Raw genomic sequence first — 16,995 nt, 5'->3', positions numbered from 1 at the left:
AGTAGGTTTCAGTGGGGAAACCCATAAGACATTGGGGGATATCAACCTCCCTATTTACATCGAAGGGGTAAATTCATACTAGAAATTTTGTGTTATAGATAACCTTTCCTGTTGCAGTGTTATTTTAGGTAGGCCCCTGGCTCCATGGGATGAAGGCAGTAGCTTCAACTTATCACCAATGCATAAAGCTACCTACTCCTTGGGGAGTTGTAAAGATAGTTGGTGACCAGGCGGAGGCCAAGAATTATTATTCTTCATCAATGAAGCCAACAACCAAGCAAACTATAGCATAGCAACTACAGCAACATCCTAGGGACGTGCTGGAAGCTCGGGAGAAAGACCTCAAAGAAGTATCATTGGACCCCGAGAATCCAGAGATAAAGGTGTTCTTAGGATCCGGTATCCCCAGCAAGATCGAAGAGGATCTAATATCCTTCTTACAACGAAGAAAATCTACCTTTGCCTTCAAGCACTCGGATATGACAGGTATTTCAAAGGAGGTAATCACTCATAAATTAGGCCTTGACTTGTCAATTAAACCCGTCCATCAGAAGCCAAGAAAATTCGCTCCTGAGAGGAACGCGATCATACAAGAAGAAGTTGAAAAACTTCTTAAGGCCGGTATGATCAGAGAGGTTAAATATCCTCAATGGTTGGCTAATGTGGTTGTTGTTTCAAAAAAGAATGGAAAGTGGAGGGTGTGTGTCGACTTTACGGATTTAAATAAGGCGTGCCCCAAGGATCCTTTCCCATTACCACATATAGACTCCATGGTGGATGCCACGGTAGGGCATGAGATGCTCACCTTTATGGATGCTTATTCTGGATTTCAACAAATTCAGATGGAACCATTCGACCAAGAGGATACAGCATTCATGACACCTACCGGCATATATTGTTATGTTGCTTTGCCTTTTGGACTAAGAAATGCAGGGGCAACATACCAAAGACTAGTCAACACGATGTTCAAAGAACAATTGGGCAAGACAATGGAGGTATACATAGATGATATGGTGGTGAAGTCGAAGAAAGCTGAGGATCACCTCAAAGATCTCTAGGAAGCATTCAATATCCTTGATCAATATAACATGAAACTGAATCCATCCAAATTCCACTTCGGCGTTAAGGCTGGAAAGTTTCTGGGATATATGGTCACAAAGAGAGGAATTGAAGCAAGCCCGGAATAGATCGAAGCCATTATCAATCTGAAATCACCTACAAATGCCAAAGATGTCCAGAGACTCACTAGAAGAATAGCGGCTTTGAATAGATTCATTTCAAGATCCTCCGAGAAGTGCAAAGACTTCTATGATATCCTTATAAAAAATAAGAAGTTCGAATGGACGGAAAGGCATGAGGCTGCCCTCAAGGCCTTGAAGGATTACTTATCCTTAGCACCGGCCTTGATGAAGCCCATGGATGGAGAATCCTTATATATCTACTTAGCCGTGTCAGGTAATGCTATGAGTGCTGTCCTCGTGAAGGATCATGAAGGTGAACAGCACCCCGTTTATTATGTAAGTAAAAGCCTTTTGGACGCAGAGGTCAAGTATTCTCACCTTGAAAAATTAATTCTTGCTTTAATTATGGCCTCAACCAAGTTGAGACACTACTTTGAAACTCGTACTATTATTTTAAGAACTAATTATTCTGTTAAGAATGTCCTTAGAAAGCCAGAGTTGTCAGGTAGAATGGCCAAGTGGGCTGTGAAATTGAGTGCATATGATATTCAGTACGAGCCAAGAACAACCATCAAGTCACAAGCACTCACAGACTTTGTGGCTGATTTCAGTAGCGACATGCAGAAAGAAGCTGACTTGGAAGTTCAACAACTAGAAGAAACCAAGGATCCTTGGATCCTCTTTACAGATGGAGCTTCTAATGTAAGAGGAACAGGATTGGGTGTCCTACTAAAATCGCCACAGGGGGACATAATGCCCCAGTCCATTGCATGTGCATTCCAAGCCACTAACAATGAGGCAGAATATGAAGCACTTCTCACAGGTTTACTTTTAGCCAAACAGATGAGGATCAGGTATCTTCAAATATATATAGATTCTTTGTTAATAACTAACCACTTTAATGGTTCGTATGCTGTTAAAGGTGAGAAACTAATGAAATATTTAGATGTTGTGAAGGAGTTATTGAAATCCTTCGAAATATTTAGTATTACACAGGTACCAAGGGAAGAAAACGCTGGGGCAGACGCCTTGGCAAACTTAGCCTCATCTCTGAAGATTCCTGAGGATTTGAAAATCCCAATAATCCATATTCTCTCGCCAGCAATAGGAGAACAGGAAGTTGGAGAGATAACGAATGATAAAGAAATCATGCTCTGGGATCCTTTATCCTCAAATAACAAAGGATCATGGATCCATCCTATCAAGAACTATATTCAGACTGGAGAAATTCCAGCCACAAAAAATCCCAAGTCCTTCAAACTCAAGGTATCCCAATATATTTTGTTAAATGATATGGTATATAGAAAATCTCTTGCAGGTCCATATTTGAGATGAATTGAGGATCCTGAGATCCAAGAAGTACTCAAGGATTTTCATGAAGGAGATTGCGGCAATCACACAGGTGGAAGAGCATTATTTTCCATAATACTTAGAACTGAATACTTCTGGCCAACAATGAAAAAGGATGCAGTGGAGTTTTCAAGGAAATGTGATGCTTGTCAAAGACACGCGAACATCCTTCATCAGTCAGCGGAGCCTCTATATCCTATATCCTCCTCATGGCCTTTCATGAAATGGGGTATGGATATTGTAGGCAAGCTACCAAAAGCACAAGATGGAAAGGTCTTTATGCTTGCTACGACTGACTACTTCTCAAAATGGATTGAGGCAGAAGCATTTGTAGTCCGAGAAAGGGAAGTAATATCTTTTATTAAACGAAATATTATAACTAGATTTGGTATTCCCGCTGAAATTGTTTGTGACAATGGTTCCCAGTTTTTCGGGAATAGAACCACTAAATTTTGTGACAGTTGGGCATCAAAATGATTAATTCCACTCAGGTTCATCCTCAAGCCAATGGTCAAGCAGAGTCTAGCAACAAAATCATCATCAATAATCTGAAGAAGAAACTAGGATCCAAAAAGGGAAAGTGGGCCGAAGAGCTACCTTATGTTCTTTGGGCCGACAGGACAACACCCAAGAATGCAACATGCCAGACACCATTCTCATTGGTATTTGGATCAGAGGCAGTAATTCCTACAGAAATGGTGATTCCTACAGCAAGAACGAGCATCCGTGATACTAAACTCAATGAAGAAATCCTTCTTGAAGACTTGGATACTGTAGAAGAACTCAGAGACCTAGCCAAAATCAGAATGGCAGCTTATCAACAAAGGGTAGCTGGGGCATACAACAAAAATATAAGAATCAGAAGATTTCAAGAAGGAGATTTGGTTTTGAGGAAAGCCTTCCAAAATACTACCAATCCGGCTGATGGAAAATTAGCACCTAAATGGGAAGGACCTTATCAGATTGAGTCGGAGGCAGGAAAGGGGGTATATCGTTTGCTCACAATGGAGGGCAGCAGATTACCAAGAGCATGGAATGCTATCCACCTCAAAAAATAATTTTTCTGATCAGGATCCAGTATCCTGGGAGGATATATTATCCCTAAAGGATCAAGGATCCTAAAATCGATCACATCTATCTGATCACTTATCCTTTTCAGATTCTTATTAATTTAAGGATAATATATTTTTAACGTTTGTCTTTTCCAAGTTTTTAAGTAACAATGCAGGTTTCAATAAGAAGTTCAATGTCTAAGAGGTTGGCCACATCTCCCTCACGCTTAAGGTACATCTCTATTTTCCTTGGCCTAGCCCACGATTGGGTATGACCCCCGATGGTCATACCCTCCAAGGTTTAAAGGTTTTCACCTTTCTTATAAATTAGAGTTTCTACACTCTCGCCTGGAGCGCACGCTATCCAACGTATAGTCTGGGGCAGCGGGACCAGTACACGCTTAGTGGCTGACAATTTCGTTGCTTTCGGCTATATGGAGGATCCTACGATTTATGGTAGACGTACCATACCACCGGTTTATAACGTTTTCACGTTATCTCAAGACAAAGGTTTCTAAAATTTTCATGTTAGCTAAGGTTTATAACGTTTTCACGTTATCTCACATTTGGGCTAAATCCCGGTTTGGGCGAGTCCCCAGTTTGGGCTTGTCCCCAGTTCACGGGCTTGTCCCCATATTACACGGGCTTGTCCCCAGTTTATTTTATGGGCTTGTCCCCAGTTTGTTGGGATTAATCCCAGTTAAATATCATAAGTTGTTTGCATTAGGTATCCTAAGTTTGATTACAAAGATCATAGAAGGATCAACATCTAAGTATTCAACATCCTTAAATTATTTTTTACAAGGATTACAAAATGTTCAACGCTTATGGTAACTTAGGTCTAATTAGACCTTACGGTATGATTTTTACTTATCGATTTATATTTATTTGGTTAAAATCTTTGTAAGTTCTATTACTTAAGGATTTAAAATCTTTAAATTATTTTTGCAAGGATACTTTATCCTAAAATTTTTACTCAAGATTATTTCTTAAAACTTTCAACAAGACTAAAGCTATATCAAACAAACTTTCATAATAACAAGTAAATAGTTAAAAGTTTTATATTATTAAACATAAGTCACCTGGACTTACCCAAATCCTTAACCCGGACTTCACCATTTAAATATGGACCATCCACTCGGGTTAATCAGGTGTTACTAGTTGTTCATTATTTGCAGGGAGAAGGATATACAGCCGGAAGGGAAGTTCCCAAGGAAACTCCATTGATATTTGACAATTATATCCAGCTTGTCAAATCTCATATGTTTTTGCAGGAAGCTTGAATTCAAAGTCAAAATGACAGCTTTGATCTTATCACAACCGCCATTTTGGGGGCAATTGTTAGTGCACAGAAATTTGACACTGTGGATACGTTATCCTGTCATAAGTTCTTGGATCAGTGATCCTTAGTCGGATCCCGTCAGGATCAAGGATCTTCAGTACTTATTATTTACTAACGATTGTTTCATGTGTATAACAATATATTTGACAGATGTAACGGCTAAGAGACCTGGTCTACCCCCTATTTCGCAGTAAAAGTGATGGAGCACGTGGTCAAAGTGGCTGTTACGTTTACATTCAAGATAAAGGCGGATTTTTAGGAAAAATAGTTAATTGTATGTATTATTAATAATTCCATTGAGTTATGATCAGTTAAGGCACACTACCTATATATAGTACACGTTCATAATCATCCAAAGAACAAGCTAGGCCAGCAATCACACACACTTAGAAAATATTGTATCACTGATCATAATCTCCACCATTGTAACCCGATTTTTTATTAATAAAGTGCTGATAGTCGATTTGTCATCACCCGGGGTTTTTATGCCGGCGATCCGACCAAGATCAAGGGCTTTTCCTCGTAACAAATCGCGGTGTTCTTCATTATTTCGTTCATACAATCGTTGTTAATATCATAGCACTAGACCTCACAATAACAGATTTGGATACATTATCCTTGAGTGATTTTTGTCCAAAACACGTACCATCCGACCAAAGATTACCTTGTTAATCTTTGACCGAAGCAATTCGACCAAAGATTACCTTGCTAGTTTTTGACCGAAGTAAGATTATCATAATCAAGGGTTTTTTCCCTCATGATCAAATCATTGTGTTCACCAAGATTTCGATTATACATTCGTTTTTATTGTGTTGGCACTATACCTCACTTGACATATTTGGATACATTATCCTTAGCTGATTTTTATCCAAAACAAGACATAAATGAGAAACTTTGCATATCAGATTGAATTTTAGAGTTCTCATGCTACCGATTGAATAACTTTCGACATCTGTTTTTTCAGTTGATTTGATATGTAGATTTATATACTCCTGATGAATTAGTTTGTAATCGATGAAGATCGTTGTTTTGGTCAAAAATAGATTTAAGGATAATGTAACTAAATCAGTTTTGTGAGATAAGGTGCTTGATCAACAATGGTGATTATATGAATAAAATAAGAATGAACACAAGGATATGTTACGAGGAAAAGTCCTTGATCAACAGATGACCGCCGGAAAAAAAGCCCCGGGTTATGACAAATCGTCTATCACCACTATATTAATCAAAGTATGGTGTTACAATGGTGGAAGCTTATGTAGTGATTACAAGAGAGCTAAGTGCGTGCGTTACAACTGTGAATGATATATCTGATGTGTCTGCCCTAATTGCATTAAGCTTCAATATATAAACAAAATATAATAACTAAGTCTCCTATTTTTTAGCCACTATTCAAGCTCACTCCTCATAGAGATGTTTCACACTTTGACCACGTTGCTAAAAGACTTTGACAACAAGATAATAGCATAGACTTGGTCTTTATCCGTTGTACCTGTTATAAAATCAACATAACGAAAAGAACAATCATTAGTAAGTATTAAGTACTGAGGATACTTGATCCTGACAGTATCTAGAATACACGCTAAGGATAATTGATCCTTCTCATATGTCAGGATAACATATACACAGTATCAAATTTCCGTGCCCTAACAATTTCCCTCAAAATGGCGGTTGTGATAAGTTCACAGCTGTCATTTTACCTTTAAATTCAAGCCCCCTGCAAAATATGTGAGATTTGACAAGCTAGAGATAATTATAATATATCTATAGAGTTTCCCTGGGAACTTCCCTTCAGGTTATATATCAAACACCTCTTATTATTCTTCCTGCAAATCATGAATAGCTAGTAACACCTCAACCAAGGTGGATGGTCCATGTTTAAATGAACAAATCTGGGTTAATAATTTTGATAAATCACGGTGGTAAAATAATAACTATAATATTTTGACTATTTGTTGATCGTTTATTATCATGAAAACATAGTTGTTATGATTTAAACATTGAAAGATTTAGAAACAAGTTATCTTTTCAAAATAAAATTTGAGGATCTTAGATCCTTGAAAATAATGGCTTTCAAAAATATAATTTGAACGAATATAGATTGATAAATAAAGATCATACCAGAAGGTCTGATTAGACCTAAGTTACCATAAACATTTCAATGATGCTTGTAGTTGCACAAAGGGTACATGTTGCAAATATCTTATGATATTAAGTTAAATAATCATATAAACTGGGGTCAAGCCCAAGAAACTGGGGATGAGCCCAACAAACTGGGGTCAAGTCCATAAAGTTGGGGTCAAGACCAAAACACTGGGGTCAAGCCCAAAGATACGGGTGTTAAACTTGAGGAAACTGGGGTCAAGTCCAAAGATACTTGTGTTAACATGGAAATGCCAAAACCTTAGCTAACATGGAAATGTTAGAAACCTTTGTATGGTACGTCTACAATTTTTCGTAGGATCCTCCATATAGCCGAAAGCAATGAAATTGTCGGCCACTAAGCGTTACTGGTCCCATTTCCCCGAACTATACTTTGGATAGCGTGCGCTCCAAGCGAGAGTGTCAAAACTCTAATTCATATGAAAGATGAAAACCTTTAAACCTTAGAAGGTATAATCATATGAGATTATACCTTAAACGTGGGAGAGAGGTGACCCCTTAACCGTTGTATTCTCACTTGAAATCAATTTTAGAATCCTTGAGTCTTTCAGGATCCTTGATCCTGATTACATAAAATATTTTTTTAGGTGGTTGGCATTCCAGACTCTTGGTAGTCGATCATCTTCCATAGTAAGTAGGTGGTATGCCCCTTTTCATTATTCTGATGCAATCAAGTAGGGCCCTTCTCATTTAGGTGCTAGCTTTCTATCTGCCAGATTAGTCGTATTTTGAAAGGCTTTCCTTAGGACCAGACCTCCTTCTTGAAACCTTCTGATCCTGATATTCTTGTTATATTCCTCAGCCATCCTATGTTGATATGCAGCCATCACTTGCTTTATTAAGTCTTTGAGCTCATCAATAGTTTCTAGTTCCTGGATAATCCAACAGTTTCTGCTCCAAACACCAATGAGAACGGTGTTTGACTTATCGCATTCTTGGGTGTTGTTCTATCAGCCCAAAGAACATAAGGAACTTCCTTAACCCATTTGTCTTTCTTGTATCCTAGCTTCTTCTTCAAGTTGTTGATGATGATTTTGTTGCTTGATTCTGTTTGACCATTAGCTTGAGGATAGACTGGTGTAAAAGTGATCATCTTTATGCCCCAACTGTCACAAAAGTTAATAGTTCTTTTCTCAATAAACTGGGATCCATTATCACAAATAATTTCAGATGGCATACCAAATCTAGTTATAATATTTCTTTTAATAAAGGATAACTTCCCTTTCACATACTTGAATGAATGCTTCTGCTTTGATCCATTTTGAGAAGTAATTGGTCATGGCAAGCATGAAGAGTTTCCCTACACTATCCATACCCCATTTCATGAAAGGCCATGAGGAAGATATATGATACATAGGTCCTGATGGTTGATGAAGAATGCTGACATGTCTTTGACAAACATCACATTTCCTTGAATATTCCATAGCGTCCTTTTTCATTGTTGGCCAGGAGTAACAATTCCTAAGTATTCTAGAGAATAATGCTCTGCCCCTTGTATGGTTACCACAGTCACCTTCATGGAAATCCTTAGGCACTTCTTGGATTTCTGGATCTTCAATTCACCTTAAGTAGGGATCTGCAAGAGATTTTCTATACAAAGTATCATGTAATATGATGAAGTGAGATACCTTGGTTCTGAAAGACCTGGAATTCTCTTCATTAGGATTTCTCCGTCTTGGAGGAATTTCCTAATCCGGAGGATCCAGGATCCTACTTTAGGACTTGATTGAGGATCCTTAAATTCTCCAGGATGATGCGTTGTTACTTCCATTGTTTTCTGTTCCCCAATTGCTGGAGAAAGTATGTGAATGATCGGTATCTTTATATCATCTGGGATCTTCAAAGATGATGTTATATTTGCTAAGGCATCTGTCACAGCATTCTTCTCTCTTGGTACCTGAATTATACTTAATAATTCGAAGCACTTTTCCAATTCTTTCACAATTTCTAAATATTTGATCATTATTTCACCTTTTACGGTGTATGAACCATTAAAGTGGTTAGTTATCAATAATAATCTATGTAAACTTGAAGATACATGATCCTCATTTGTTTAGCTAATAACAAACATGCAATTAATGCTTCATATTCTGCTTAGTTGTTGGTAGCTTGGAACTCACATGAGATGGACTGGGGTATTATGTCCCCCTGTGACGATTTTAGTAGTATGCCTAATCTTGTTCCTCTTAGATATGATGCACAATCTATGAAGAGGATCCAAGGATCCTTTGTTTCTTCAAGTTGTTGAACCTCCCGATCGGCTTCTCTTTGCATGTCACTACTGAAATCAGCCACAAAGTTAGCAAGTGCCTGTGATTTGATGGCAGTCCTGGGCTCATATTGTACATCATAGGCGCTGAGCTTCACAGCCCACTTAGCCATCCTACCTGGCATCTATGGTTTTCTAAGAACATTCTTAACAGGATAGTTAGTTCTAACAACAATAGTATGAGTTTCAAAAAATGTCTTAACTTAGTTGAGGCCATGATTAAAGCAAGTATTAAATTTTAAAGGTGAGAATACCTGACCTCGGCGTCTAAAATACTCTTACTTTCATAATATACTGGATGTTTTTGTCCTTTGTGATCTTTAACTAGATCAGCACTAACTGCATTACCTGAAACTACTGGATACAAGGATAACGGTTCACCATCCACTGGTTTCATCAAGGCTAGTGCTGAGGATAGATAATCCATAAGAGCTTTCAGCGCATCCTCATGTTTCTGATTCCACTTGGACTTCTTGTTCTTCCTTAAGATGCCATAGAAGTCTTTGCATTTCTCTGAAGATATAGATATAAATCTATTCAGAGTTGCAATCCTTCCCGTTAGTCTTTGAACATATGTACCATTCATCGGGGACTTTAACTTAACGATGGCTTCAATTTTCTCAGGCATGGCTTCTATTCCTCTTTTGGTCACCACGTATCCTAAGAATTTTCCAGTTTTGACACCAAAATGACACTTGTATGGGTTGAGCTTCATGTTGTATTGATCAAAGATGTTGAATGCTTCTTCGAGATCCTTGAGATGATATTCTGCTTTCTTTGACTTGACCACTATGACGTCTATATAGACTCCCATGGTCTTTCCCTGTCGCTCTTTAAACATCATGTTGACAAGTCTTTGATAGGTTGCACCTGCATTTTTCAGTCCAAAAGGCATAGCAACATAACAGTATATGCCAGTAGGAGTCATGAATGTCGTATCCTCTTGATCAGATGGTTCCATCTGAATTTGTTGGAGTTCAGATGAAGCATCCATAAAGATAAGCATCTCATGTCCTATTGTAGCATCTGCCATGGAGTTAATGTGTGGTAAGGGGAAAGGATCCTTGGGACATGCTTTGTTTAAATCAATAAAATCAAAACATACCCTCCACTTTCCACTTTTTTTAGAAACAACTACCACATTGGCTAACCATTTTGAATATTTAACCTCCCTAATCATACATACCTTAAGAAGTTTTTCAACTTCTTCTTGGATAATGATGTTTTTCTCTAGCACAAATTTCCTCCGTTTCTAGTGGATAGGCCTGACATAAGTATCTATCCCTAACTTACGCGTAATAATGTCTATAGAGATACCTGTCATGTCAGAATGTTTGAAAACAAAAGTAGACTTCCTTAGTTTTAGGAAGGATACTAGATCATCTTCATTGTTGCTAAGGATACCGGATCCTATATACACCTTGATGTCTGGATCTTCAGGGTCCAAGGATACTTCTTTAAGATCCTTCTCCCTTACTTCCATCACTTCTCTGGAATGCTTCTTAGATTGTTATACGATCGTCTGCTTTTGCAGCTGGCTTCATGGATGAAGTGTAGCAGTTCCTAGCCTCTGCTTGATCACTATAAATCTTCGCCACTCCCAACAGGGTTGGAAGCTTGATACATTGATGGTATGTTAAGGCAACGACTTTCATTTCGTGAATCCAAGGCCAGCCAAGGATAACATTACAGCAACTAAGGTTATCAATAACACAAAATTTTTGGAAAGAGTTAACTCCCTCGATATAAATTGGAAGCTTAATGTCCCCCAATGTATTCTTGGTTTCACCACTGAAGCCAATGAGGATAGAGGATCTTGGAGTTATTTCCGTTTCAGGAATATTCATCTTCTTGAGAACATCAACCTGAATGATATTCACAGAGCTCCCACCATCTACAAGAATCCTGGGAACATAATGGTTAGCAATAAATAAGGTAATAATCAAACCATCATGGTGACGATCCTGTAGGTGCAGTCGATCATCTTCATAGAAAGTTATGACCCTTTGGTCAGTCAAAGTTGTCATTCTGATGGGCCTTCCTCCATCCTGCGACCTGATCTCTTTGACGTGTCGTTTCGCTGAGGACAAAGAAGTTCCACATCTGAACCTCCATAGATGAAATTGATATTTTGCGCATCTGCTGGTAGTGGAGCAGCCTTCTTTGGGATTTCTTCAGGATCCTGGATCCTTGACTTCTTCTTGCCCATTAGTTCCTTGAAGTGACCCTTACTGAGGACATGCCCTATCTCTTTTCTAAGAGCAATACATTCATCAGTCATGTGGTCGAAGTCTTCGTGATACGTGCGCCACTTGGATTTATCGTTGTAGGATGTTGACTTTTCATTATTTCGATGCCACCTTGCTTTTTCCCATAGATCTTTCTTGGCACATATCAGTCTAGGATTATCAATGGAAAAACAATACTCTGATATTCTTGGGTATTCCTTTTCATCCTCGTCTTCTTCTACTACATGGATGTTTTGGTTGTTGAATTTTGAATAGGGCTTGTAGTTGTTGTTCCAGTACAAGGATCCTTGTTTCTTATCGAGTTGCTCATGTTTTGTTGAAGTGCCCAATATTTCTTGGTTCCTTTTGTCGTCTTCTAGTCTGCTGAATCTAAGTGCCCCATTTCTGACTTCATCTAAGTTCCTGCATGGAGTCATAACAAGATCATCATAAAAGGGGGAGTCCTTTTGCAATCCCATCTTGAATGCCTCAACAGCCATAGCCAGATCAAGATTTAGGATCTCCAAGGCTTCCCTTCCAAACTTGGTGACAAAGTCCCTTAAGTTTCATCACGGGATTGGACAAAACGGTTTAAATCACTATTTTGAACTAGAAAACTGATTATTGAATAAATTAACTAGGTGAGAAAAGAAGTAATTGAGTAAGGAGGAAAACTCAGCAGCCATTGTAGAGCAGATCCAGTCAGTGTGGATCTGAAACCCTTGCACAAGCATGCTTCCTTGAGTCTTTCTGGAATGGGGTTAATCTCCATTCTTTCTTTATACTGGGCTACGTGTTCCTCTGGGTCAGTCGTGCCATCATAGACCTTCATATTGGTAGTTTGAAAGCGCTTTGGTATCTCAGCATGACATATAGGTGGAGAAAACCTGAAAATCATATGACTTTCATCTGGGATTTCCGGAATAGGCTTGACCACTCATGGGACACTAGATATCATGTCCTTCAGCTTTTGTAATTCCTTAGCCATGGCTTGGTTAATACTTGTATTTTGCATAAAACCAAGGTTAGTGTCTAAGGATATATTATTATATTCATTACCTCTTGGTTGACTAAAGGATGGTATCCCAGAAGAGTATCCAGGATAGGATGCATCAGCCATAACAGTTGGTCCACCGTAAGCAATGGTTTGCATAGGGATAATGTCTCCCTCATGAACCTGTGATGATCTTTGATGTTGAATTTCTGAGGATCCTTGACTCTGCATGAAGGATCCTTGAGGCTGATAGTTGAAGGATCCTTGATGAAACATTCCTAAGAATCCGAGCTGAAGGATGGATGATCCTTGTTGAAAGATTGAGGATCCTTAAGCGTGTTGATCCAAGGATCCTTGTTAAAGGATGGAGGATCCTCGTGGAAGGATAGAGGATCCTTGTAAGGATGGAGGATCCTGGTTGGATGGTCAAGGATCCTTGAGCATATGGAGCCATGGATCCTAGTTGAAAGATAGAGGATCCTTGTTGAAGGATGGAGGATCCTTGAACATATTGAGCCATGGACCCCAAAGTGGTGAAATCCAGCATCCTAGGCACCAAGGGAGTCTCATCCTCCGCTGGCCCTTTTTCTTTCTTGAGATCTTCAATCTCACGTAGGATCCTCTGGTTGGTCTTATTATGCTGCTTCGTGTATGCCTTAACCTGTGAACACAAAACAGAAACATCATTGTTAGTTGTTACCGCAGGGGTAGCAGGAGTGGATTTTGAGATTTAGAAGACTGGATTTTGCGTCTTGCACACAATAACGTTGGTCCTTTGCAACATTGCGGGTGGAGGAGCCATCGGCAAGGAGGCCTTTGATGAGAGAGAAACTAATGAAGGCATAGTGGTTGAAGCAGTGGTTTGTTGAGAGGCCATTGGTTATGGTATTGGTTGAAAAGGTTGAAAATTGGTGAGAATTCTTCTGGATTAAAGCACCACCTGCCCCACGGTGGGCGCCAAATTGTTTTGATCAAAAATTGGTTTTAAAGATAATTTAACGAAATCGGTTTTGTGAGATAGAGTGCTTGAACAAAAATGGTGATTATGTAAACGAAATAATGATGAACACAAGGATTTGTTACGAGGAAAATCCCTTGATCGAATGATGATCGCCGGCACAAAAACCCTAGGTGACAAATCGTTTATCACCACTTTATTAAGAAAAAACAAGGTTACAATGATGGAAGCTTTGATCAGTGATTACAATGATTGCTGAGTGTGTATATGTTTCTCAAATTACAGTGAAAGAAGTGTAAGTCATATGTGTTGTGTGTTAACCTAGCTGATCAAGCCTCATTATAAATATAAAAATATACTAACAAATTGTCCTATAAACTCTCCACTACTCCACTAAAGCCGTTGCATGCATTTGACCACGTGCCAACTATCTTGGACTGCTAATTAATAGGATAGACCAAGTCATCAGCCGTTAGACCTGCCAATATACTGATATACAAAGAGAACAATCGTTAGTAAATAATAAGTACTAATGATCCTTGATACTGACATATGCCAGGATAAAGTATCCACAGCGGTCAAATTTCCGTGGCCTAACAGTTGTTCTGATTGGCCTTTCTCCATTCTCTAACTTGGTCTCTTTGGTGTGTCGTTTTGCTGATGAGAAAGAAGTACCACATATATCTAAACTTCCAAAGATGACATTGATTATTTGTGCGTCCGCTGGTGGTGGAGCAGCCTTTTATGGAACTTCTTCAGGATCCTGGATCTTTGACTTCTTTCGGCCCATCAGTTCATTGAAATGACCTTTGCTGAGGAGGCACCCTATCTCTCTTCTAAGGCCGATGCATTCATTAGTTAGGTGGCCGAAATCTTCATGATAAGCACACCACTTTGATTATTCTTTGTAGAAGGTTGTCTTCTCGGTCTTTTTTGGCCACCTCACTTTTTCACCTAGATCCCTCATGGCGCATATAAGTCCAATAATGTCAACAGAGAAACAATACTATGATATTCTTGGGTATTCTTCTTCACCCTCATCTTCTTCTACTGCATGGACATTTTGGTTGTTGAATTTTGAATAAGGATTGGAGTTGTTCAGTACAAGGATCCTTGTTTCTTATCAAACTGCTCATGCTTTGTTGAAGCACCCAATATTTCTTGGACCTTCTTGTCACCTTCTAGCCTGATGAACTTGAGTGCCCTATTTCTGATTTCATCTAAGTTCTAGCATGGAGTCATAACAAGATCATCACAAAAGAGAGAATCCCTTTGCAGTCCCATCTTGAATGCCTCAAAGTCGTAGCCATATCAAGTTTGGGATTTCCAAGGCCTCCCTACCAAACTTAATGACAAAATCCCTTAAGGATTCATCACGAGATTGGACAATACGACATAAATCACTAGTTAACTTTTCAAACTTTTTACTACTACAAAACTGATTATTAAAAAGATTAAATAAGTGAGAAAATAATTATTCAAGAAGAAGTAGAAAGACTCTTGAAGGCAAAAATGATTAGGGAAGTTCAATATCCCCGATGGTTAGCAAATATGGTGGTTGTACAGAAGAAGAATGGCAAATGGAGAGTCTGTGTAGATTTCACAGACTTGAATAAGGCTTGTCCTAAAGATCCATTCCTTCTACCACACATCGACTCGATGGTAGATGCTACAGCTGGCCACGAGATGCTGACATTTATGGACGCATCCTCAGGATTTCAGCAAATCCAGATGGAACCCTCAGATCAAGAAGATACGGCCTTCATGACTCCCACAGGTATTTATTGTTATATTGCTATGCCTTTTGGACTTAGAAATGCAGGTGCGACCTATCAGAGGTTAGTTAACATGATGTTCAAAGAGCAACTGGGGGACACGATGGAGGTCTATATTGATGATATGGTGGTGAAGTCCAAGAAAGCTGAGGATCACCTCCAAGATCTCAAGACCGAATTTCATATCCTCGACAAGTATAACATGAAGCTGAATCCTTCAAAGTGCCATTTCGGAGTAAAGGTTGGCAAATTCTTGGGATACATGGTCACCAAAAGGGGTATAGAGGCGAGTCCGGAGCAGATGCAAGCTGTCCTGAATCTGAAATCCCGAGCATCAGTCAAGGATGTTCAAAGGCTAACTGGCAGGATAGCGGTACTCAACAGATTCATATCCAAATCCTCAGAAAAATGTAAAGAATTTTATGATATCCTGAGGAAAAACAAAAGATTCGAGTGGACCAGTAAGCATGAGGAAGCTTTTAGCATCCTTAAAACCATATCTTTCTTCTGCTCCTCTATTGGTAAAACCCGAGGAAGGTGAATCCCTATCTCTATATCTAGCTGTGTCAAATAATGTTGTAAGTGCTGTTTTGGCTAAGGATATCGAAGGTCAACAACATACCATATATTATGTAAGTAAAAGTCTTTTGGATGCTGAAACCAGGTATTCCTATCTTGAGAAATTAATTTTAGCACTTATTATGGCATCTACTAAACTTAGACACGATTTTGAAACTCACCATATATGTGTTAAAACTAATTATCCTATAAAGTCGGTTTTGAGAAAACCAGAAATGTCAGGTAGAATGGCAAAATGGGCGGTGAAGCTAAGTGCATATGATATAACATATGAACCTAGAACTGCCATCAAATCCCAGGCATTAGCAGACTTTGTGGCTGATTTCTCTAGTGAACTTAAAGAAAAGGCAGACTTGGAAGTCCAACAACTTGAAGAAACCAAAGATAAGTGGACTCTATACACTGATGGTGCTTCAAATGTTAGAGGAACAGGTCTCGGGATTCTGCTGAAATCGCCACAGGGGGACATTATACCTCAATCCATATCCTGTGGATTTCAAGCCACAAATAATGAGGCCGAATATGAAGCTTTGATAGCAGGATTACAACTAGCAATCGACATGAAAATCAGCTTTATTCAAGTACATGTTGATTCATTGTTATTAACTAATCATTTTAATGGTTCGTATATTGTTAGAGGAGAAAAACTAATGAAATACCTAGAGCTAGTAAAAAAAACTAGCAAAGTGTTTCGAAATGTTTGATATTTCACAGGTACCTAGAGAAGAGAATGTTGAAGAAGACGCCCTAGCATATTTAGCTTCATCCTTCAGAATACCGGAAGGTGTCAAGATTCCTATCATACATATTCTGAGCCCAACAATAGGAGAGCAAGGTGTCAATGAAATATCAGAAGATAATGAAGATTTGGGAGTCAAGAATCCTGAGGATAATGAAGATTCTTGGATTATCCCGATCAGGAGATATATTCAGGATGGAGTTATCCCAAAGGATGAAATCCCAAGAGCTTTTCGCACAAAGGTAATCCCATATACTATAATGAATGATATATTATACAAAAAATCTCTTGTAGGACCATATCTTAGGTGCTTGGAGAAGGCAGAAGCTCAAGAAGTTCTTCAGGATATCCATGAAGGAGATTGT

At 38.8% G+C, this 16,995-nt stretch overlaps 1 protein-coding gene across 1 annotated transcript; it reads right to left on the bottom strand.

Moving 5' to 3' along the window:
* Nucleotides 1–10,859: 10,859 nt before the first annotated feature.
* Nucleotides 10,860–11,384, bottom strand: LOC143608549 (uncharacterized). Its single transcript, XM_077083590.1, has one exon. It carries the CDS (start codon nucleotides 11,382–11,384, stop codon nucleotides 10,860–10,862), a length of 525 nt encoding a protein of 174 aa, XP_076939705.1.
* Nucleotides 11,385–16,995: the final 5,611 nt, after the last annotated feature.

Source organism: Bidens hawaiensis, unplaced genomic scaffold (genome assembly GCF_021521415.1).
Source record: "Bidens hawaiensis isolate Kalapana, Puna unplaced genomic scaffold, B.hawaiensis_p1.1 tig00000237_1, whole genome shotgun sequence".
NCBI lineage: Eukaryota > Viridiplantae > Streptophyta > Magnoliopsida > Asterales > Asteraceae > Bidens > Bidens hawaiensis.
Note: the sequence above shows the minus strand (reverse complement) of the source record. Positions and strands in the feature narration are given on the sequence as shown.